Below are 25770 nucleotides of genomic sequence, written 5' to 3' on the forward strand. Positions count from 1 at the left end.
GCACAAAATATAATGTGGGATTGGATGTGATGTAGTACTTATGTCGCAAAAAAAAAAGCCTTATTGTTATTGTTCACTTTGTCATATTTATTCATATGATTTTTTTAAAGGATATTTATTATACTATTTTGTTATTTTTTATGTTGTTTTATTCATTTGGAATTTCTAGAAGTTCTAACCAATAAGATGTTTATTTGTTTCTTTTGGCGAGCCAATGTTAAAGTACGATATTGTCACTGTTTGTTTTTTATCTTTAACGGTCGGTTTTGGGTGCTTTTTTTTATTATTTGCTTTATTGTTATAACGTATGCCCTCTGTGTAGGGTGCTATTTGATACGGATTACTGATGTCCAACTAGTCAGCTAGAGATGTATGTACAATAGAGGCAGAACTAGCTTCAGTTTACAGAGATGCCCTTTTTGATGCTCTCCCTCATTCAACCTGCATAGCTGGAGGTACGTTTCAACCCAACCGTGATAGGTGTAAGGGCATCAGAGAAATTAGATATATAGAGCAGAATTATCAGTGAAAAACCTCCTGGCAAGCTGTTGGTGTTTAGTTTGCTTGAAAGCACATGGTAGCAAGTGTATTTTTGACAGAGAATGGATAAGAATTGCCTAGATGCACACTTACACACCCTGAAAAGTTATTGTTTAAACCTGAAATTATTCTCATATGAACTCTATGTGTGGTCCATGAGTCTTGACAATGTTTGACATATATGAAATATGTTATTCCTTTCGATTTCTAATGATTATTGTGTCAAGAGAAATATAAAAAGGCACACAACGAAACATAATATGAAATGTGTTGAGGGGCCAGCTCTGGTGATGCCATAACCCTCACTTATGTACCTGTTCTTTCCTTTCAAACCATAGATGTAGATATTGTATCTCGACTTTGTATTAAAAACAGGATTGGCTATACAGCACAATGAGCCGTTTGATTCCTGTGGGTTTTTTCTTTTTTGGTGTGATTTGCTCTTCAACCACTAGATGGGACCAAAGTAAATCAGTGATATCACGGGCTCCTGATGCAGCGCCTAGTTTTTATTAAACACACCTACAGTCTATTTGGAAATTTAATTCAGCTTTTGCCTTCTTTTTTCATTCAAAGTGCATTTAAAATGTTTTTCACTAATACTAAATACTAAATTCTGTTGCCTCAGCAATGGTTCTAGACCTTGACAGTAGTTTTCGTGCCAAGTGGGCAAAAGCACTGCCTGAATGTCGAAATGTGTAGATGGTTGATTAAAAATATTTCCCTACACAAACTGAAACTATTGGTTCTATAAATGGTGAAGGGAATGGGCATTTACACTCACTGGTCACTTCATTAGTTACATCTTGTTTGCACGGGGTTGTTTAATGCTCAGTTGGTCCCAAAGTGTGGAAAATACATCCCCCTGCACCATCACCACCAGCCTGAACCGCTGATACAAGGCAGGATGGATCCATGCTTACATCATCAATATCTCAATATCAGCTGATGCTTTTGACTATTTAGAATCCCAATCAACTTATCCATAATGTAATTATCAATAGTGGAAATTCAACTTAAAGACAGCATATCAATTAATTTTCTCACTTGTAAAAATTAGAATTTAACTCTAAATATTAACAATTAATTTTTTCTCACTAGTGAAAAGGTAGTGACTTTCTAATTACAGCTTTTATTTCTTTTAAACTCAGCTACAATTTATTTTTGGCATGTTATATTACAAAATATATATAATAAGTATCCATATATACATATCCATAAGGTTTTGATTAATACAGTTCTAATAAATTATATCTAATATATCAATAGGTCAAATTGTATTTGACACCTACAACTCTTGTCACACTACAGTTCTTACTAGTTAAACTGGGAATTTAAACCACCCTAATAATGAACAGAATTGCATTTCAGCTATTTGAAATGGAATTTTATGTGGCAAAAATTACATTCAAGATGCCTTCTGTTCAATTGTAAATACTAAAAAAAATACCTTTCATCCCCCACCCCATCCTTTGAAAGCCACTAGGACCAGACAGACAACTTTCCTTTGTTCAGGAATGTTGCTCCATGGATTAGTGATGCTGTCAGTTTTCAAAGCACGTACCACGCAAGAGATAATCAGCAGCTGTAATAAACTCATCTGACCTCAGCAGAGCGCTACACGTGTTTGACTCTAGACTACATGCAAAATTTAGTGGCAATCTCTGCCTGTGTAAAGTTCACACGCCTCATCGTCACAGCATCACCGTCATTGTTTCTGATTGTAATCTGTAATCTGTCTGATATGAACAGTTGCCGCACGTTACACTGTTCTTTATCACTCGAGACTGAATGTGAGCCCTGAAATCTCTCTGAAAGCCAACCCCCTTACTGGTATTAAATGTTTCAAAGTATCACAAAGAAACAGAAAGGGAAAGTTAAGAGACGCATTGTTCTGTTCACATATGGACCAGCCGTGTGTGGTTGTTTAAAAGCTTTTATGACACCCAAACTGGTGCGTGTCCTTTGTGAGATGTGTTGAAACAGGTCTGGTAATGTTACTAAATCGATACTATTTGTATGAGGTTTGGTGTTCCTTCACCCTCACATGCTGGCAGTTCACGAGCCGCAGCAGTCACTGAGACCCTGCTTTAAACAAACACAGAACAACAGAGAAAGCTGATCTGATGGTGTCAGCATTAGTGCAGGTTGGGCTAAAATTATGTGAGTTATGTAGAAACACATGTGCTTGAATTTAAATGAATTCAGACTGACATTAATTGTGCATTTTTTTTCTATATCACACATTTTAAACAGCCATAAAATCTCCCAGTAAAAAAAAAAAACAAAAAAACTGCTATTTCAAATCACACTATTTCATGGCTCACATTTCTGCACAGCTCTCTGTAATAGCAATTATTACTAAGGAAGACATGATCATCCAAAAATGAAACCTAAAGGAAAAAAAACCCTGACTACTCAGTGGAGTAGGAAAAGATGAAATTTCCTGAATTCCAGAGCAGACACCTATTTCTCATCACAGGAAGAGCTCAGCGATGACTCTCTTTCATTAAAGTGTCTCAGTAAGATAGCATTACTTTATTATTTATACTTGTGCATTTCCCTCTTACATATCAAAATATCCTGTGAAAAGGCCTCCTGCTACACTGCAATGCAGAACAGCACAGGTTTTTGACAATCTAATATTTCATTAAATAGCAAGGCGGTCTGCAGATGGCACAGGAGTGTAGTGGTTAGTGCTGTTGCCTGACACCTCCTGCTTGGCTCTTCTCTGTATGTCTGCACCAGATTTGTCTCCTAGTCTGAAGGCATGCTGGTTTAATTTGGGATTTTAAATTGGCTGGAAACGTGTGTGGTTGTCTCTTAGCCCTGTGTGATGGACTGGCGAGTGCACCTCTGGCCATTCGTCGCTTAAGCTACCTGAACCTCATGCCACATTAATCTTAATGTCACATTAATATGATCTCAACTCATTATCTCAACTCAGATTCTAATTCTAATGAATGCACCCAGCTTGAACATCTGTTATGTAGCACAAGCTGAGAAAATTTTAAAAGAACCAGCTACGTTTGCTGTCACCTGCATTGTAGATGTGTAAATTTGCCTCCACATCAAAACAGAAAAATTAGTGTAGCCAGGGGTTAAAGTGGGATCTGGCAGGTGTGGGAACCCTAAGATCAGTTGTAGTGGTGCAGCACAGGGAAAAGAATTACTTGGAAATAAGTCACAATAATTCCTATTGTGAGCTCTAGTAGATTTTGTGTGCATGCTGTGACCAGCTGCTCATTGTGGATTTAACCAACTGAATTCAACAATATATAAATAAATGCTACATGAGCTATCATGGTTGATTTCCAACCCCTGGACAGTATAAAGCTAGTATAAAGGTGTAACCTAACACTGACCATGAACATCACAGCTGCTCAACACCAGTTCAGCATAGTAGATTACTGTAAACTTCACCACAATACAGCAAACTAACCAGTGCAGCTTGCTCCAAACTGCCTGATGTTGTCACGCAACCTCCAAATAACAATAGGTTAGTATACTTCCATTTGTTTTGCAGGATGTTTCACAATGGGAAAAAAAACACAACTTCAGCAACATTTGTATAGCTCCAGTATCTGTTCAAAAAACTCTAAAATAAATTAAATTTTCAGTTTATGAAATATCACTGAGCAGTTCTTACCTTTATATATATATATATATATATTTTTTTTTTTTTAAATCTCTTCTTCCTCCTTTATCTTTTTACATCTTTCTCCGTATCTGAGTAAACTCATCTCACATTCTCTTCTCTCTCCAGGAAATGCAGCAGCTTTATCTTTAGCTAGCAGACACACCCTGTGAGAAACTGCACACAACACTGTGTGGTTGCTGATATTTGCTGAGTTACTAGAAAACTTGCACTTAAAGTGATCTGCCATATAAAAAATGTTACTCCATTTATGCTCACTCCTCTTATGTAGCACTAGTACTGCAACTACAACTTATTCACACCAGCACCAAAAACTCATTTTAACCCCTGAGTGTGGTGCAATAAATGATTCATAAACTACTTTTTTTTTTTTTTTTTGCCTCTTTCATGTCCTTGTGTGCCATAATGTGATGAATCACAATAGGATTGTGCTGTTATTCCCTCCATTTAGGTTTAAATTGGTTCAATGATTAAAGGCAAAAAAGCCTGTTAGGAAATGTGAAAAGTAGAAAGTAGAGATTTTTGTGATAAACTGTAGGTAGTAGAAGTCCAAATTTGTCATAAAAGTAAATACTCAAGTAAAGTATAGACACCTGAAAACTCTACCTGAAAATAATTAGTACCTGGTTAATTTCCACCTCTGCCTCTGGTCCTATGACAGGTGGGATAGGCTCCACTTGCACCCTAACTTGGATAAGCCATTAAGAAAATGAAGGGATGGCTGTAATGTCAACAGCATTACAGACACACTGTGTTTCCTACTGTATAAACTGACTGTTCTCCAAGAATTATTTGTCATGTTAGATCATGACTGTGGCATGAGGATTAAATAATGAAATAAAAACAATATATATTATAGACTTGAGCAAATTAATCATGTACAACAGGGAAAATGCTCCAGCTTCAGCTTATGCTGCCTTTAAATCATCTTCAGCAACAACATTCATAAATCACTGACAAACCTGTGCTGTAAATTATTAATTAAAGTGTCCGACCTTTGCTTTTATGCTTTTAAGGAAACGTCATCAAACATAAGCAATTCCACTTTTTGATCACCTGAAGACCAAATGATTTTATGGACCTGCAAATCTGGCATCTAAGAATTGTTGTGTATTTTATTTAAATTACAGTTGGTCCAGTGATGCGATATTTGCATTAAACATGGTGTGTCATGTCACGCTATTCTTTGATATGTGTCAGGTATTCTATCTCTGCGATATCTATCTGCGCAGGTTGAACAGGTTGCATGACAGACGACAATGTAACCGTGACGTCCCAGACTCGTGGCGGTTGTCTTTGCATACCTACTCATTGTGTGTGCTGGTGTTTCTGGGTCTGGGAGGTGTGTCTGTCAGTCAAAAGGTCAAGGTTGATAGTGCCGCCCATAGAAACATCTCACTATGAGGAGTGAACGCAGTGTGGCTTTTCCGCCTGCCTTCACTGATTGGGTTTTGTCCCACAGGGCCCCACCTCTCACAGCTGATTGGCTAACCCTCAAAAGCCACATCTCCGAGTAGGCTGTCTTTGTCCTTTATTTTTTTCTCACCTGCTTTTACCTGCTCACCTGCGACTTAAGAGTTATTTCCAGGAAACAAGACAGAAAGAAGCGCTTACATAGAGCTGGCAAACTTGGGCTACAAACATAAAGCCTTATAGCTTTATAGCCTTGCATTATGTATGCAAGTGTGTGGGTTTTTGCAAGTGTGTGAGTTGGAAGTGTTTTCTGACCATAATGAGTCTGAAAAACAAGAAATTCTCACTGAGCAGCTCTATGTGAGTATTCATATTTTTTCTCTTTTCATATATATATATATATATATATATATATATATATATATATATATATATAGTGATATTGGCTTTTTAAGCATACAGTGGGGTTTTTTTGTTGTTGTTTGTTTTTTTTGTTTGTTTTTTTTAAAAAAAAAAAAAGCTATTCTAAGCACCAGATGTATAGGACAATTTTGTTGTGTCACCGGCATTTGTGGAGGCTGGTTTACAAAAGTGAAACCATCCTCCTGGGAAACGTGCAGTCGCCCAGAGACAACAGACTACCCGCAGGGCTAAAAAAGACAGTCAGTACAGTTGGTATTCAAAAGGCTACTCAGAGACTTGGAAGCTAGTGTAACGAAACATCAGCAACAGTGTTTTACTTCTTCACACCTATTTGATGTTCAAAAGTATCGTGATGCTGAACGGCTCTTTCTTGTCCCTGTTGATGAGCCACGTGCATCTCTGGGAAAATTTATTCTCTAACTGATACAAACAAAATAGCTGAAGATAATCACATGTTTCCCATCAGCATGCAGAAGCTGGCACCCATCCATCAGGGAGAAATACATTAATTTGTATTTTGGTATGATCCTATTTACTTTTGTGGTGTTCCCTACTGATTTGACCTCTATGTCTGTGTGTCTGTGTGTGATATAAAAGCTAGATCGTCAGTCTGATATTTGTCTCCTGGTCTTTTGGGACAGCGCTGTGGAAGGAGGTGGATTTTTTGGCCTAAGAAAAGGCGGTCTTAAATCTGGTAATAAGAAATTTACACGGAGCCAGAGTCTGCACGAAACACAACTGGAGAGCCCACTAAATCCCAGCCTCAGTTCCAACATGTCCCTGAGGTAGACTCTTCCTTTAACATAAAGGGGTGGGGGGTGTAGGATGGTTTAAAAATGTTAAAGCCTCAGAGACTGTGAGATATCGCCCTGAAAACATCCTTATCTCATTTGTGTTACTATTGTGCCTTAGTGTCCTCAGAGAGCAGGCCACAGCAGAGGAGAATCTTGAGCGATCAGATGAGCTTGTCAGCAATCATGTAAGTCTGCTTCACTTTACCCACCTCGCTTCCTTCTATTCACAGCATAGGAACTGAACGCGCTATCAACCATATTTTAACAATAACAATGTATTATGTGTTAACATGCAAGCAATGTGGCAAAATGATTGAAATTAACATTGTAAAGAATTATCACCTGAACATGTGGCTCTGCTCGGATTTAAGGGGCTTTGTAGTGCCTTTTAGCTCGGTGTTTATCTCCCTGCTTCCTGCTTTGGTTTCGTTCTCTCTGCAAGTGTAGCATTTATGGACACTGCAGGTGGCAAAGCTTTAATATCCACTGTGCGCAAACTAACAACAGATACAAACAGGCAGTAACTAGAGTCAGGAGCTGGTAGTGATTAAAACTGACTGCCTATTGGACATTGGACACTGGACATTTTATAACAAGCTCAGCACCTAAAAAAGGTTATATATATCACACTGAAGGTGAATGCAGGTATAAAGTCAATTGACACACCTGCTTCTTCTTGTGTGCCTGAAACTAATCTAAAAGGAAAAACTCCAAAATTATCAGTTCACGTGCATTTTTTTAACACTTGGCCATTTATTCCCTACAGGACTTCATCAAGCACAATAAAAGCTTCCACAAGCTGTTTCCAGAGATTCCTGAGGGGGAAAGCGTGGCACATGGTGAGCTGAGGTCCAGAGGTTGTTACTTATTTGCTATTATTGATTATGGAAATGGCATCGCAATGTGTCCTTTTTCCACTTTGTCCCTGATGTTTTTGCTGCCTGATGAAGTGCCGCTCAATACTCTGCTTGCCAAGTGGTCTGCGGTGAATGCACGGCCGAAACTCTTCAGTAAATGATGCTGCAGACAAGCCGCTGTGATCGTGCTGGTGACACAGCTACCTAATGCCTTCAAACTGTGTGCATCTGTGTTGTAGCTTTCACGTGCTCCCTGCAGAAGGAAGTGCTGTATCATGGAAAACTCTTTGTTTCTGAGAGCCATGTGTGTTTCCACTCATCCGTGCTGCTCAAAGACACCAAGGTAACACACACACTTATAGCACCTGAAATATAATGACAGGAGCTAGACCACTTGGGCTTTACCTCACCAATAATTTTAATTTTCTAACATTGGTTAAAGACACAGAGGAGCAGTCAGTATTACTAATACCTATCCTGGGAATTCACTTTCATCTTTAGTATTTAGGACTAACTAAAGGGACCTGAATAGAGAATAAAACATAATATTGTGTGTGGTGTATAATTCTACTCTAATAACCTCTAAGTTTGTAAAGGCAATGACACAATACCATTCTCTCAATATGTTGCAGGTGGTGATTCCTGTTTCCAGTATAAAGGATGTAAAGAAACATAACTCGGCCCTATCTGTGCTTTCTATAAAAACTGCTGAAGAGAAGGTCAGCACACACCTTTGAAAATATCATATTGTCTTCAGCTTCTTTTTTGTTTTTGCCTGAAAGTGTTTGAATCTTTGCATGAAAGATGTAAAGTGCAGTTCTGCAGCAAAGTATTCAGATCAGAAGCCAACAGAAACCTAATTTGCTATTCTAATAAGCAGGCTGCCATGGTGCTCGGTAACACGGCGAACCCTCTCGGGGTTTCTGGCCTCAGTGACAAAGCTTACATCTAGAGGGAATTATAGTTGTGAAACCAGAAACTTCTTTGTTGTTGAACTTCTTGCCCGTAACTCAAAGAATTGAAAATCAATTTTTATTGGGATGACTGAATTTATGTAATTTTTCATTTCTTTTTTTTAAAATTCTTATAATGTGTCAGTAATGTGTTGTGTTGCATGTTTTTTACTCTGTTTTGTGTGAATGCACAAAATTAATTTAGGAAAAGGTGGCACAACACTCTGATAGCATTTATTAGTTCACTTATTAGTTCATTTGTTTGTAAATTAACCACCATCCAAAAATAACTGTTAATTTTTGACACAAATGTGTCAGTTGGTTACACAGTTGACAAAAAAAAAGAAAGAAAGAAAGAAAAAACGATGGCCACTGTTAAAAAGGAGGGGAAACTGAGACTCCTGCAGTGAATCCGACAGCTTGTGCAGCTGAGATCTCAGATGAACTTTCTCAGTGATGTGCAAACATGGAGTCTGTTGAGCCCCAGATTTGAGCCTTTGTCCTCATTGTGTTTTTCTTTTTCCTCTCTCAGTACTCATTTGTGTCTTTGAGGAGCCGTGAGCTGTGTTACAAGCTCCTCCAAAGTGTGCGCGCCCATGCACAGGTACTGCTGCTGCTCCCCCTGGTACACATGCACATGAAGGCATCTTTTCTGAAACAAACATTAGTGTTGTTGTTTTTTTTCTTTTTGTTTTTTATGTGTTTTTGCGTGTGATTCAAACAGGCAGAGGGTGCAAACAGCGGTCCTCATTTCTCCTCTGCAGAGAACGAAGCTGATCATGATCTGGTAGGTTTATCGTTCAGCAGCTGCTGGGATTTCGCTGCAGTTCAGTGACTATCGGTCCATAGTGCATGGTGATAAATTATCTTATGGCATCTCTGTCGTCATCTGCAGCTCTCCAGTTATTCCAGTTTGGAGGACCGTGTAGATTTGAATTTGAGCAGCGACTCTCTCGATACCAGCTTTCTTCACATGTCCAGTGAAGGTAGAGGAAAAACTGACTAATCATCACTGACTGATCATGATCTTTTTTTCAATAATGACTTTAGCTCTTATATGTTACTTTTCTATTTGAGACACTAATCTTAAGGGTTTTATTGCTGAGCTTATGTGTCTTAAATAATACATTTGTCTTTTCAGGTCCCAGCAGAAGCAATTCCACTCGTCAAAACAGCTTTACAGATGACGACAACAGAGGTGTGTGTACAAATACAAACACGTTGTGGTGTGAATTAGCCACACAGGGTCGTGTGATTATAAAATAACAAGATGATTTTTTTTTTTGTCCTGTCTATGCCAGCGGGACCATGGATTTGGAGGGCCATTGAAAGACTGACAGAAATTAAGAATCTCAGTGTTCTCTTCCACATCTATGTGATGCTGTGAGTATAGCTTTCAGATTCATAGATAAATGATGTTTGATGCCTTTAGAAAGCAGTTTTTTTTGTAGAAGGAAAAGAGTGGGATGTATAATTAGGTCCATCTCAACAGTAACAATTTGGAAGAAGAGTAGGAATTTTAACAGACCATCTTCCACTCAGTTTATGTGTCAAAGAGCAGCTGTGTGGAAGGCAGATTGTGGACCCAAGTGCAGGACTCGGAGAAGCAGGAATAAACTCAAAAATCAGCTTGAATGCTGTCAACTCACAAGAGCACAAAAAGCTCAAAGCGTTTGCAGAGCAGGAAATCCGAGTGCCAGAAGCCTTTAGGGAAACATGGGCAAGGAAACACACAAGCACAAGGAAAGACGCAACAAAGAACAAGGGGAGGCTGACAGTACACACACGAGGGGAGATAACGAGGGGAAAGGTAAGAGGTTGGAGGACAGCTGAAACTAATCGAGAAAACGAGACAAAAGAAAGCAAAGCCACAAGACAGAGAAAAGCGATGACCAAAATAAAAAAGATAAAAGACAAACGCAGAGACAAGACTGAAGGAACACAACAAGGGAACAAACAAACCTAACATCAGCTGGAGCTAAACTAAGAGCTGAAGGCACAGAGTAACAAAAAAACTCAGAAGCACAATAACACAATTAACAGAAGGCTATAAATAATAAAGAGCTCGAACATAAACCGCTCCTCAAAAACAAAAGAAATCATGAACCCACGAAAAACTCAAAGCCCTTGATCCAAGACAATATGGCTGTGAATTTGACCCATGATTAAAAAGACCCACGATCTTTGCTTTTATGTAGAATTCTCAGCGGGCTAACGTAAATGTTTTTGTTGAAAACACACATCTGCTGGATCTTGGTATGTTGATTTTCTGGACTGGCTGAAGGTTCTCCAGCAAAGACAAATATCTAAATCTTTGGTTGGAGAAATGTTATCATGCGATGTTCACGCAGATACAAGTTACTGATATCCTGCTCATAGTCCTGTACAATATGTACTCATCTTAAATTCTGTGCTCCGTGTGGAGCACACTTCCCAAAAGGCGTGCATTAAGGAATTTAATGTGGATGTTTGTAGGATGGTGTTGATCCTGTTGGCATCCGGGTACATCGGGCTAAGGATTTTAGCACTGCAGGAGCAGCTGAACTCTTTGGGAGCCTTGACTGATTGGTCTTCACACCACAGAGAGTGAGTACATATATGCACACACACAAACACACACACACACACACACACACAGACACACACACGCAAAGAAAAAAATAGGAAGGGTGACAAGAAGAAGGCACAAAATGAAATATGTTGGGGAACAGGGGAAAAAATAAAAGTGAGATGTCTCAGACCGGTTTTGGAGACTTTTCCTCTATTAGTGTCAGATCAGATCAGATCAGACTGGAGCAGAGCAGTTTTACTAGTTCCAAACAACAACACGAGGAAAAGAATAGACCTGCTCATGGAGCGGAATGGATTATGCTTTTGAAAATGTAGACAGTGAAATGTTTTACACCAGTGTGGGAAATTCACCTGAATCTCAGTGTCGTTAAGTCAGGTTACAGGAAGTGTAAGCAATTTCCATAACAGCAGTGAATGTAAGATGATATATGTGCAAAAGACTTGAATGTTTCGATACTGTTTTACTAAAAATTTTAGAGGAAAATATTATAGTCTTTACTCCGATGTTCTGAGGCTGTGTTTCGATTTCAATTTTTTCATGCAAAACATGTCATTACACCGTATGAGGCATAATTACAGGCTGAGCTACCTTGCATTTGGAGTTCAAATTATCTCCACTTTAACCAGCTTGCATCTATAATTAGACTCAGCCTGAACTACTTTTAATGTACTATTTTGAACGCGGGGAGTTTTATTTGCATTTTTATATAAGAGGATTACTATTTTGCTTTATTGAAAGAGTGGTACATGCCCCACCACTGCTCTCTCTTATACTTGCTCCTTTTTTATTTTTAACCAGGTAGCTGGTGGCCGGGAGCTGTGACAAAACCATCAATGTGACCCCTTTGCTGTGATCCTCATCCTCGTCTTGACATAGTGTACATCCTTCTGTTGTTGTTTGTCCAAAGACATGTTCAGTATTGCACACAAACTAGCTCTCTCTCAGTAGACATGGAACTCCTGTGGCAGCACGATGTTCTACAGCGGGTGCAGGTCAGCACGAACAAGCTGCTGGGATGTCTGAATCAAGGCCACATGTGGCGAACTACGTGGATGACTGATTGTGCTGGCAGTGAGTTACCAGGACAATATTTTCTGTTAGGAGTACATTGATTCTCTGCTGACTGATCAGAAAGTGAGGGGAGGCTCCCCTGCATGGAGCCATATGGAGGCAGTCTGCTGAAGCCATGTTTATTTCCTGGCTGATAAACAGCTGAGCTCAGCTAGCAGTAGTTGGCTGTCCTTTTTTTTTTCTTGGACCAACACAGTCTGCAACATTGACAACAAACTGGAGCTGAAAAATAATTAATTTGTTACTGCTTGATTTAAATTGATTTTATACAATTAATTTAGGCGCTCATACTGCTTGAGTTAACTGCTGGAATCTAGAGGCGTGCTTTAGAAGACGACTGGTAATGACAACAATTAGCCAGCAGAGGGCAGTCACTTCCATTAAACATAGACTTATGACAAGATTTGTTGCACTCACTGCATATGTGAATGTTCAGTCACAGACATGTATGACAACAGTGAGTGATCCTTTGTCCCATCATTAAATTTTGCTGAATTTAGTTCATACAGGGCTCATGCACATTTTGGCCAGTGTTTTCTATGACTTCTCCATGACTCCATGACCAAACCTTCATGTGTTCTATGTAGTAGACACTATTGTGCAAAAGTCTTGAACCACCCTTTGTTTCTTTATATTTTGCTACCAAAAAATGGGGCAAAGATGCAGTGATTTATTCAAACATGTGCAAGCATAAGTGGAAATACAGTATAAAAGGCAAAGATAGAGTTTGTACAATTCAAACAAGCTTCAAAGTCAATATTTGGTATGACCACCTTCAACACAGCCTGAACTCTCTGGGGCAGCTTTCTTGTCATTTCTTTCAGTAGTCTTCAGGAATAGTTCTCCAGGCTTCTTGAAAAACATTCAAAGGTCTTCTTTGGATGTTGGCTGCCTTTTGTTCCATTCTCTGTCAGGATGATCTCACGCTGCTTCAATAATGTTGAGGTCTGGGGAGGCCAATGAATGACCGATAGTGTTCTACTGTGTGTTTTTCTGCATTGGTAGTGTGTTTGGGATCATTCCAATGCTGAAAAATGAAGTTGTTGCCAATCAGATGCTTTCCAGACGGCATTACACGGTGGATCAAAATCTGAGGGAACTTTCCTGTGTGTGTAATGTGGTATACCTCAGCCTTTCCTCCCCATTTCTCTTTCTTAAGAATGGCAGCATCTTGACAGCCACCCTTCCACTGAGACCATTTCTGATGAGGCTTCAGTGAACAGCAGATGGATCAACTGAAGGGCCAGATGTATCTCTGAGGCCCTGTGTCAGGTCGTTACTGGATTTTTTTTTCCTGTTTAAGGACATGTCTATCAGATACTGTTCATCTGTTGTAGATAGTTTTTAGCTCAGCTGTCTTGAAGAAAAAAGTCGAGTTATTGTCATAGGCGTCGTCGGCATCTGTTCCACAAAAACTTTACCCTTGGCCATATGTCACCATAGATGCATCTACTAAAACTCTGGGGTGAGTTCAAATCTGTGCAACCTTGATCTGAAGGTAAAGGTCAAAGGTTACGTTTTCTGAAAATTTTGAGACCGTGCCATCATCTGCAGAGGAATGGTTTATTTGAAGAGTTTCATTCGGGTTTCAGAATTCATACAGTACAGAAACAAGATTAATGATCTTATGGTCTCTGACAGTAGACTCGTCTCTGTGCAGCTCCCAGTTTGGATTCAGCAGACAAGACACCCTCTTTTTAAGATTAAACTAAAAACCTTGCTTTTTGATAAAGCTTTCTTTTCATTCACATCTATTATCTCTGTTTATACACCACTTAACTTAATCATTAGTTATTATTAATCTCTGGCTCTCTTCCACAGCATGTCTTTTGTCCTGTCTCTCTCCCCTCAGCCCCAACCAGTTGCGGCAGATAGCTGCCGCCTGGTTCTGCTGGAGGTTTCTTCCTGTAAAAAGGGAGTTTTTCCTTCCCACTGTCACGAAGTGCTTGCTCATAGGGGGTCATTTTGACTGTTGGGTTTTCTCTGTATTGTTGTAGGGTCTTTACCTTATAATATTAAGTGCCTTGAGGTGACTGTTTGTTGTGATTTGGCGCTGTATGAAGAAACTCAATCTCACCTAGGATGTTCAAATGCTCAAAACCACTGTAAAAAATTACAAGAAAATCTGAGTCCTTGGAGAGAAATACAAAGAAATAAGTGGTTGCTCGAGGCTTTTGCACAGTACCATACATGTGTCAAACCATGTATAACTTTCAGATACACAACAGTGTAAATACAAATTAAATTATATTACAGGCTATTTTTATTTAACTCTTGAGTCAATATGTACTTTAATAATACTGTAATTGTTCTATCATTGTCTCTCTGGGCTTCTACACTAACTTATTAACGTATTGACTGTACAAAAATGCAATGACTGTTCAAAAATCAATCCTACCAATTGTATGTTTTTGTACATAAGTGATTTTATTTTGTTGTCCATAAAAAGGTCAAGATTCAGTCCCATGAATTAATTTCATTACATCATATTCTCAGTTCAAAAAAAGCAACATAAAATTACAAATCATAATACAAAGAATAGAATAGGTAAGTACAGTAACCATATAAACAGTCCACTAATATTATCTAGCCCCACCCACCGTTGCCCCACTCTAGCACAAAAACTCAACAATACATCAGTTAGTATCAGCGATAAAAAAATTCAAATGTCCCATTTTGTTTTTTTTGTTTTTTTAAAAAGCGCTTCAATGTTCCAATGCCGTGAGTTCAGTTTTACCCTCCCGCAGACTACACAATAGATAATGAACCACCCCCTCATTTGCTCTGCGAAACACAACAGACATGCATACAGTTTGTATTTTTTTTTTTTTTCACTGTTACCCCCACCCCGCCCCCAGCCCACCCCCAGCCCCACCACATCAATAAACATTCAAGGCCAGAGGATACAATGTACGTCAACTATAGTGGTGCATCAATAAAACGGTAAGTTTCCACACAGTTTCTTTGACCCCATGAGTGAGATGTGGATCCAGAGATTTCCCTGATAACCCAACCTGTCAACGAAAAACTAAAGACACTGTTTACTTCTAGAGAGAGGGGCAATAAATAACTCTCTCCAATTCTTCTGACAGCTCAGATCCCTGGTTCAAGAAGGTAACAGTTTTCCATTATTCAAATATCAGAGACACAAAACACAAGATGAGAATGGGAATATTCCCCATTTAAAATGATAACAGGAAGTGAGTGGTGTTCAATCACTCTTCCACTGCTTAATAAGCCCCACTTGTACTCCCAAAATGAAGTAATCAGATCAGTGCTAGTTCAGTAAATGTTCCCTTTGACAAAACACAGCTACTCTCACTGAAACTGACGGGTCTCCTGTGCAGTAGGCACCTTCTCATGCTTTTTCAGAGCCTGATAGTCCAAACAGGACTCTTGTATCCTTGATGCTGGCCTTTAGAACACAGTCTATAATAATGAAGAAGACACAGAAACTTACATTTTATACCCTTATTACACTTTGGATACTTTGTACAATAGTGCTGAACTTAAGACCTGCTTTCGTCATGCTTGATCTGATATATATAAATGTGTAAATATACTGTATGATACAGTAGTGCATGTGTGAGTGTGCATGTGTATGTATGTGTGATGATGTGCAAAGTTGTGTGTGTGTGTGTGTGTGTGTCTGTGTGTGTGGTGGAACCTGCACCACACCAACAGTGAGAGGCTCAAATATGGCTTGTGTCACACATGCTGCGTGCTGCCACCCATAAGAGAGCTCCTGTACATTTTGGGCCACAGAGGTTAAACCAGAGCTAGTAGGCATGATGTCCCTTCACAGCAACCTGTATCACACAGTTAACCTTTACCATTGACACGCAGGATTCTGAAACAACCCATGGCCCATACTACAACAAACACAATACACCAAGACAAAAAAATAATAATAATAATAATAAAACGCTACAAAAAATGTGCAGAGGTCAACTAACCCTGGTGATGAATACTACAGGAACAAGACGTTAAAAGCAACTTGTGCTGTAAGACTAGAAATTCTCAGTATAATTCTAATGAAGCATGATAATTCAGGATAAAATGAACATAATGCTTATTGGTTTGGGGAAAATGAGCAGCTATTTTGTCTCCTTATTCCTTTAGAGCCTCTGAATCCAACTGGAGTATCAATCTCTGCAATTCACCAGAAGAAACTAAAATTATTCACAACCTTCTCAACAGCTGCACTCCAGGCTGAAATGTATAATCTGACATTTGTTAAATGTGCATATCTGCTTCTTTTTTTGCTGGAAGTCACATGAGATGAATGACACACCTGTGTATATGTGAAGCAACAACCAGCAATTTCCAGCTTATAAGTAAGACTGGAAAAGTGGAGGGAAAGCCAGCCTGGCTCTGAGCAAAGGTGACAAAATCCACTCTGCAGCCACTATAAACCTTACTATAAAACACTTTGTATGAGACATCTAGTTGTTTTATGGGGTGTTATGGGCTGGGCAATTTCTTGTCTGGGTGCAGTCACCTTCTGGAGTGTCAAAGCAAACAATTGTATGTCCCAAAACGTCAAAACTTTTCCTTAAATCTTGCCAGGCCAGTGCACTCTAACCTCTTAACATCATCCATTAGCGAATGAAGGGCAACAGATTACAGCTAAGAGCCAACTAGACTAATGAGATGTGAAAATTACTGAGTAGACCTGCAGTTCTATAGCAGTACTGTTAATGTGCCTCTAAAAGGCCTATTTCCATTTCAACCACACATGAATTCCTGGTAAGAAAAATGTCAAACTATATGGAGGAAAGAAAGCAAAATAATTCCCTGTAGCTGCAATTCTACAGTCAAAGGCAACAGCCAGGAAATAACAGGCTATTATTTGAACTTTTTGGAGACAAAATAAAAAATACTGGGAAAGAGAAGAGTATGAGACACCTAACAGCCATAAAACTGTGACAGTACCCCAGGCTCGTCCCTTGGATTTCCACCGTAACGGACACCGAAAGACAGAAGATGGACCCCCAAACCACACAAAAAGGAACAGGGTAGTGTTAGCTGGATAACAACTTGGGAAATGCCCTGGCAGTCAGGTGGATGTCCATTAACAGTAAACAAGGAGTGGAGGAGGAAGGGTGCACATGCTTGACCAATGTTTGTCCACTGAAGGGAGAACTGGTCGAGCTGTGGAGGTATTCTTCATACATACACATACAAGAAAAAAAAAAACACACACTAATATTGGATAAGTCTCCATAAGCCTCCTCCACTCGCACATGTCCAAGTCATCAGGATGTCCTTCATTTCTATCAGCGCTCACCCACACACAAACGTGTGAACACATTATTCAGGTGTCACAGGTCCATGGAGGTATGAATATACAAGCAACACTCACAATGTAGCACACACATTCACCAACACTTCAACATTACATCTGTATGCCTTTTTGGACAGCGCACACTGTAGTTACTTCTCAAGTGAACTGAGTGAAGACATTTTAAAGCTGCAAATCAAACTTTTCCCTCAGTAAAAACTGCATTTGTGAAGTTGTGTCTTATCTACTGTTGTTTTTAGTGTTTTCCGAAGAGCGGAGCTAATGGTATATTAAAAATGTTCTAACCTTTAAAACAGGAAACAGAACATAGTTTGTGTTTAACCTGAAGGTGTGCTGCTTCAAGACACACAGATGTGACCACACAGATTTTTAGGTCCCCCCCACCCCTCCCATATTTTCTACAAACATGCCAACATCCCAACCCCCCCCACCCACCCACCCACCCATGCAGTCACACACACACACACACACACACACACACACACACGCCCAGTCTCATTCATACAAACACAGAGAGGCTGTGTTTCTCAGGCATGCTGTGCAGCCAGGTCCTGGTTAATAAAGCGCCGTAGCCTCTCCAGGTACTGACTGTAAAGCTCAATGTCGTTGTGGCCCGCTCCCTCCACCCAGAGGGGCTCTACGGCCTTGGGACAGCGCTCGAACAGGGCCAGGCCGTGAGAGAAGTCGATCACCTCATCCTCTGTACCGTGAATGATGAGCACTGGAGATGGGATCTTTGATACCTTCTCGATGCTGGAAGAAGATTTAAGAAAATGCAGAGAACAGATTAACTTCTGTCATTGCATGCAATGAATCAATAGACTTTGTGGTAAAGCAGTACAATTTTCAGATATTTAACTGAAAAACATTTCCAGACCAGTCAGCAGGTACAGTGATTTAAAATAAACAATAACAAAAAAAAAAAAAAATAGAAATCCTCTACATCTGGTTTTGCCATGAAGCCGTCGTATCAAGTCTACGGAAATCTCTTTAACAGACGATGGTAACATTCTCAAATTCCCCAAACACATCACACTGCTATTCACCACCATGTTGAAATAAAACAGTGTATTCAATTTCCACTGAAACAGGAGCTAGATGATGTCTCGCACTATAATGTTACTGCAACAATCAACACTGTAAAGGAAGTTAGAACACACAGGTGCCCAACAGAGTTGCTCATTATGCTTCAGGAAAAAGCTGAGAACTCTCAACACATGTTCACTCCAATAAACTGGAATTATTCACTTTATTCTAAATAACTTCAAGTAATCACAGCGGCAGTCTCTGTAAACTTACTTTGGAAAAGCATCAAAGCAATAAGTTTTCTTAGTGTCAGGGAAGGCCACCCTCATGCCAGAGGTCAGAGGAGAGTGAAGTACCACAGCAGCACACTCAAACCGCGACGCCAAGTCGACTGTAGGCACCGTGCCGATGCTCTGTCCATACAGGATGATATTCTCAGGGCTGATGCCATACCTGAGACACAAATATTCATATTTCATTATAGATTACAGCAACAAGGGACACTTTGGGGACGGCTGCAGCAGAGCATGTTGTCCACTAATTGGAGAGCTCCTCTACATGAAAGGACACCGACTCCAAGTTTGTGCTGACAGCAGATGAGCACTTTGCATGGTGGTTCTGCCACCATCAGTGTGTGAGTGTGTATGAGGGTGAGAGTGGGTGAAGGAGAAACACATTAAGTGTTTAATAGAACCTTAGGCTAACAAATGGTATACAAGTGCAGACTACTGAACACTTATATTCTGCAAATATGTTGAGCACAGAGAACAAGCTTGAAAATTCTCATGTCCAGACACTAATTTTGAATTTTCAGTCTCTATTCTAAATATTCAGGGAAACCCGGCAGTTTTCTTCCACCATCACTGCATATTAATGAGAGAACAAGTTGTAGCTAGCTGCTCAGCAAATTGACACAGACATAAGTATCATGGAGTCCACCTGGTGGAACATAACGTGTATGTGGAGAACACTGTTGGATAAAAACACCCAAAATACTTCTTCAAAGATGCCGCTGCTCCTCAAGTTGGAAGACTGAGTGCGCATGCACAGTTAATGCTTTTTTTTTTTAATGCTTACACGCATACACTCACCTCCAAAAATATTGGCACAGTGAGGCCAATCCCTTTATTTCTGCTGCAGACTGAAAACATTTTTTTTTTCTTTAATGTCAAACCCAAATCAATATGAGACAAAAGATCAACATGTCAGCTCTTATTTCCTGCTATTTATATCTGGATCTGATACACAGTTCAGAGGATAGCACCTTTCGCATGAACACACTCGTTTTTCTTGTGAGCAAAAGTATTGGAACATGTGATTGACAGGTTTGTTTTGTTGCCCAGGTGTGTCCTGTTACATTGATTATTCAAACAATAAATTGCACTGAATGTCTACGCTCAGTTTCAGATTTGGGTTTTGCCTGTGCAGTCTGTGCCTTTATAGTTAGAGGAGTAACCAACATGAAAACCAGTCTGTTGTCTATGGGTAAAAAGCAAGCAACTGTGAAGCCATTGCACAAACATTGGCCATAGCCAGTATAACTGTTTGAAATGTCCTGAAGAACAAAGTCATCACTGGTGTACTAAGTAACAGATGTGGAACAGGTAGACCAAGGAAAACAACAGTTGATGACAGAAACATTGTAAGTGCTGTAAAGAAAGACCCTAAAACAACTATTAGAGACATCAGTAACAACCTCCAGAAGGCAGGCGTGAAGGTATCACAATCTACTGTTCACAGAAGACTTCAGGTACAGAGGCTTCACCAGAAGATGCAAACCACAGAAACGAGCCTCAGAAATTCTGAGTTTTATGGACTGATAAGACAAAGATGAACCTTTACAGAGGTGGTGGAAAGGCTAAAGTTTGGAAAAAGAAAGGATCTGCTGATCCCAAACATATGAGCCCACCTGTGAAACACAGTGGAGGTAATGATGTCATGGTTTGGGTTTGCATGGCTTTTTCTGGGATGGCTCATTAACCTTCATTGATGATGTCTCGCATGATGGCAGCAGCACAATGAACTCAGAAGTTTACAGAAACATTTTGTCTGTCAGTTTAAAGAAAGATGCAACCAAATTGATTGGGAGATCCTTCATCACGACGCACGTTAATGACCCAAGACACACTGTCAACACTACAAAGGAGTTCATCAGGGGCAGGAGGTGGAAGGTTTTAGACTGGCCTAGTTAATCTCCAGACTTAAACCCTATAGAGCATTTTACCTGCTAAAGAGGGGACTGAAGGGAGTAACAACCCCCCACCCCCAATAAAAGGCTGCAGTGAAAGCCTGGAAAAGCATCAAAAAAGACAAATGCAAAAGTTTAGTGATGGGTCACAGGCTTAATGCAGTTACTGTAAGCAAAGGATTTGCAACTAAATATTAATTCTTATTCACTTTAATCTATTTTAAGTGTATCTGTTCCAATACTGTTGCTCACAAGAAAAATGGGTGGGTTAAGACAAAACGTGCTATCGTCTGAACTGTATATCCAGATGTAAATATCTGGAAATAAAAGCTGAGATGTTGATCTTTCATCTCATATTGATTTTTTATGTCAAACAAAATGTTTGCAGTTTACAGCAAAAATAAAGGGATTGGCCTCACTGTTCCAATACTAAGCTCGAGTTAGAATAGTTAATGGGTTTACTGTTTGCTGTAATTGCTAGTTACACTCACAGTTTGCACAGTTTGCAGGGTGATTATTCCAGCCAGCAGGATAGGGAAGAAAAAAAATGATTCATGCGAACAAAAAAAAAAAAAAAAAAAATAGAAAGGGATTTATGCATGTAAAAAGGTTTTTGGAAAAACTTTTTAAAAATGCCTGCAACGGAGGAGGCAGAAGCACAAAACATAAGCCACAATAATAAAAAAACAAACAAACATAAAATTATATGAAAATACACTATGTTGAAATAAACCAGAATCTTGCTTTATTTGTTCAATGTTCTCTGTGGTGCCATCTGGAAATGTAAATTTTTTTTTTTTTTACCAACATTAGGCTCATTAACTATGATGGCAGCAGATAAACAAGTGGAAAAGTAAGAGAGAAGAATATTAGATGCACCACTTCACGTGGAGCGCAGTATGTCATCCTCCTGTCTGATAGTGAGCCACTGTTTAGCTGTGACTACACTGGCTAAAGGACAGAGAGAAGCCATTGTGGTCAGCAGGGAGAGTTTTCATAAAACTCAGCCAACCAAATGTTTGGGTTTTTTTTATTTTTTTCAAAAAGTTTTTGGTCAGTGATGTGAGTGGCTCTTAATGGTTTATCTACTAAAAACTTAAATGGGCATTTCATACTTTCTGGCCATTAAGTTCAGACTGAGCAAGGACTGAATTTTTGCCTTCTTACCGGGAGCGCAGGGCATGCCAGGCCGCATCAATGTCAGCATACAAGTTCTTCTCAGAAGGCTTGCCAGTGCTAACACCGTAGCCTGAGTAATCATAAGAGAAGATGTTGCAGTTGATGCGGGTCCCTAAGCCGATGTAGAAACTGCTCATCTGGCCCAGGTCTACTGCGTTACCGTGGGAAAACAAAACAGTGAACCTGAGTGACAAAGAAGAAAAAGGAAAAAAGAAAAAGAAAGTCAGGCACCAAGGGGTGAGGCCTAAAACTGATGTAAAATCCCAGGAACAGCTGTGTAAAAAAACAGCAACAGTGTATTCTAAATACAGACATACAAGGCTGTGATCCATTTATCCAAAAATGTATCAAGGTTTTCAGGGGTTGGTGTGCCTCTCACCTGGCATTAGGGGCACAGCGAATGTACATACATCCAACCCGGTTCCCTCGGCTAGACCTGGTCAGGAATACATCCGTCACATCCAGCTCTCTCTGTGAATACTGGAACTCTGCTCTCTCTGTGAGATGCAGCTTCCACCTGCCTTCACCACCACTGCTGCTGCCACCGCCACTACTACTGCCACCACCTCCTCCTCCCCCACCTCCACCTCTGTCACCTCCACTGGCAGTGCTAAGCCGAGAGCGCAGTCCAGGGGCTCCGAGAGAAGGGAGAGCAGTTGCAGAGGTGGACCCAGATGCTGCTCCAGCCCCAGAAACTGGATCTGGGTCAGGGAGAAGAGCATAGGTGGGCTCTGGAGGAAGGAAAGCCAGTTTGGCTGCAATGCGGCTGGGGCAGGGGGGGCAGCAGAACAGGCAGCATAGCTCTCGTATGGACAGACCGTTCATCTTCTGGTGGAAATATAAACACAGCAGACAGAGTAATTAGGAGTCAGAAAAACAGGAAAAAAATAAAAAAAACTACAAGCAAAGCATTTTACCACTAATTCACAACAGGGTTTCCCACAGTATTTTTATATTCTCATCTTATTACATTTTAATAAACATTTAATATTGTTTGGGTGATCAGCAATGGCACCTCACAGTAAGAAGATCCTGGATTTGAATCCAGTGGCCAGCTGGGGCCTTTCTGTGTGCAGTTTGCATGCTCTCCCCATGTCTGTATTGATTCGCTCCAGATAATCCAGCTTCCTCCCACAGTCGAGACACACGCATGGGGTTGGGTTAACTGGTAATTCTAAATTGGCTGTAGGTGTATTTTTGAACATGAATGCTTGTCTGTCTCTATGTGTTAGCCCTGCAACAAACTGGTGACATGTCCGGGGTCTACCCTGCCTCTTGTCCGGACAGGCTCCAGCCCCACTGCTATCCTAAATTTGCAAAGTGGAAGAAAATGGATAGATGGATGGATATTTAATCTCACAATAAGTTAAGCAGTGGTACCGCATCATACAGCAAGGGCTATGGTAACTACACTGTAGATGAGATGTGATGGAGCAAGATCTGCAGTTTCACTGACTGATCAGTGAGGAGTGTTTTTCAAAGTTAAGAAAAAAATTTGTTTCTGGATGGATGGATGGATAAACGAGTACAAACAAACAGTTTAACTACTTCTGCCAACCAGCTACCTTGGGGAAACCCTGCACATATGCCCTCTGTAGACCTACCTGGATTCAAAAATCCCAGTGTCTTGAAATCTATTGGCACACAATGGTGCCAATGTCCTCTGTTCTAGTCACTGATCCAGTTGGATCTTTATTTTTTTTTAAAAGAAGAAGAAGAAGAAATGTAAATACATGAAACTGGTTTTGTGTCGTGCAACAAGACAAAATTACACAGTTACAACTTAAGGAGTCTTGGTGTAAAGCAATCACCACTGCTTTCTATAACATTTAGGTCATAAAATTATAAAAGTCAATAGCATCCTGGAATCGCAGCTATGAGGATGAGCTCAGCTTTATGGAAAGTATGTGACAACCCATAATCTGTGTTAAAACCTCAGCTGTTACTGACATCATAAAACAGGTCCCGCAATCTAAAGTAAATTAAAATTAAGGAGATTTAATTTCCGTTTTGAGCTATGGCTGCTAAACTCTCATTTACGACATTCAGATTATTTAGATAGACTGGAAAAGGTGGACACGAGTGGTTAAATACAACACCCCCTCAGCAGACAGTCACACAGAGCTATATGCTAACGGTAGCTACATGGTTAACGACATTAACCTCTATTAGCCGCTGATGTTGGCTGTATAACTGCAGCAGAATGCTGGCGTAGCAATGCATGCGACCGATGAGCCAGAAAAGCGACACACTGCTGCTGTTGCTGAACACTAGCCGGTGCACATGTTAATATGAGCTCCGAATCAAATAAATCATCACTTATCGTTAGCAAGGCAGGTAGCTAGCGGCGGCGAATAGCTCGCTAGCACCGTATCCTCAAGGCGAGCTGCTTACCGATCCACAGTAGGCTCGTAGGCAGGAAGGTGTGCCCCTATTTGTACACAGAAGCAGCAGAAGACTTCGATAGTCCCTCTTGTGCCTTGACATGGATGGTTTTACTCAAATATACTGACAGCTGTCGGTGGCTAGCTAGCTGATATTCATGGCAAACAGATTTTTTTTTTCTACTACTGGCTTACGACAGCCGGAAGTGACGTAAGGACGTAATCCCTTTTAAAAGCTTTATAATAATGTGACAGAAATAATTTATTGTCTTCACGTTAAACGTAATAATACAAAAAAAAAAAGGAAAGAGGGATACTGTGTATAAGGTAATTTGAAGAGTGACGTTCAGTTATCATTTTATTTATCATTGTTTATTTTTATATAGTGTCAGCTTTTTCTATCAACATGAGTAACACCAGTGTAGTTGCACAGGACAAAATAGGGGGAAGGTCTACACAGTTCTTCAGATTTGAACACAATAATAATAATAATAATAATAATAATAATAACAACAGATCTAATCAAATGAGTGAAACTGGGAGTTTAAATTAAAATAAATAGAGAATAGCATGAACAGCATTTCACTAAAGCAAGTGTTGTGTTTCATATTCACTGGAGTCAAATTGTTTTAAAAGTGTGCTATTTGTTGAAACAGCAACGAGGATCCGGCTTAAACCGATACCACAATGTAGAAAATATTCAATTATTAGTGAAGTTGCTGCATTTAAAATCTTAATTATAAGCACAGCGAGTACTGCAAAATGTAATTGCGCTTGAAAGTGTTCATTATGCAAAAGATTGGATGTGTGTGTGTGTGTTATTTCAATAATATTATGAAGGAAAACAAGACATCTGGACATCACTTGTTATTGTTGCACCAGTGCTTTATTCTCAGTTTTTAGGAAGTCCTCACTTTCCGAATGCAAAATCTTTGTTTACCGCCTCCATAATCATAATCATCAAGTTTTTTTTTTTTGGTCTCTTCAAACATAGCATCCCTACAAACCTCCTTACTGACTCTGTTTGCATTGATCCAGACATATCTGTGTGCATGCATAGGAAACAGGGTGAACAACTATTGTGCTGTAGCCCACATGTGACCAAATACATATGTTGGGACAGAGGTCTGGTACAACACTGTTTATCTGTTTAATTATAAACGTGAGATAAATGTTACAGTAAATTCCCCAACCCCCCACTCCCAAATATGAACAAAAATATAATAATATATTTAAAAATGTTAAATATAATAAATACGGCTATACTTGCCTTATAATCAACTTTAGGTTAATGTTACATAAATTTCACTATAGTCCATTAAATAGCAGATGTGTATCTGTATACTTGCACACATTTTTCTTGATGTGGATCAGCATTCAAATACATGCATGGTGTTACATTATTTT

The 25770-nt window shown here is 39.7% G+C and overlaps 2 protein-coding genes across 3 annotated transcripts; one reads left to right on the top strand and one right to left on the bottom strand.

Annotated features, from left to right (window-relative positions):
* The first annotated feature begins 5796 nt into the window (after positions 1-5796).
* LOC115795914 (GRAM domain-containing protein 2B-like) lies at positions 5797-12956 on the top strand. Its single transcript, XM_030752050.1, has 13 exons — positions 5797-5971; positions 6676-6819; positions 6947-7013; positions 7595-7667; positions 7925-8028; positions 8318-8404; positions 9171-9242; positions 9363-9425; positions 9534-9624; positions 9780-9836; positions 9940-10021; positions 11114-11224; positions 12009-12956. The coding sequence occupies exons 1-13, from the start codon at positions 5931-5933 to the stop codon at positions 12010-12012; spliced, it is 996 nt and encodes a 331-aa protein (XP_030607910.1). The 5' UTR covers positions 5797-5930; the 3' UTR covers positions 12013-12956.
* LOC115795912 (alpha/beta hydrolase domain-containing protein 17A-like) lies at positions 11251-24554 on the bottom strand. Of its 2 annotated transcripts, XM_030752049.1 has the most exons (7): positions 24374-24511; positions 23584-23669; positions 22359-22807; positions 21968-22162; positions 18886-19065; positions 18039-18339; positions 11251-11275 (listed from the first exon to the last, which is right to left on the bottom strand). In XM_030752049.1, the coding sequence occupies exons 3-6, from the start codon at positions 22802-22804 to the stop codon at positions 18114-18116; spliced, it is 1047 nt and encodes a 348-aa protein (XP_030607909.1). In that variant the 5' UTR covers positions 22805-22807; positions 23584-23669; positions 24374-24511; the 3' UTR covers positions 11251-11275; positions 18039-18113. The 2 variants fall into 2 exon arrangements, with proteins under 2 accessions (XP_030607909.1, XP_030607908.1); XM_030752048.1 differs by lacking the exon at positions 23584-23669 and having other exon boundaries at positions 24374-24554.
* Positions 24555-25770: the final 1216 nt, after the last annotated feature.

The sequence above is a fragment of the Archocentrus centrarchus genome, chromosome 17 (genome assembly GCF_007364275.1).
Source record: "Archocentrus centrarchus isolate MPI-CPG fArcCen1 chromosome 17, fArcCen1, whole genome shotgun sequence".
Classification (NCBI taxonomy): Eukaryota; Metazoa; Chordata; class Actinopteri; order Cichliformes; family Cichlidae; genus Archocentrus; species Archocentrus centrarchus.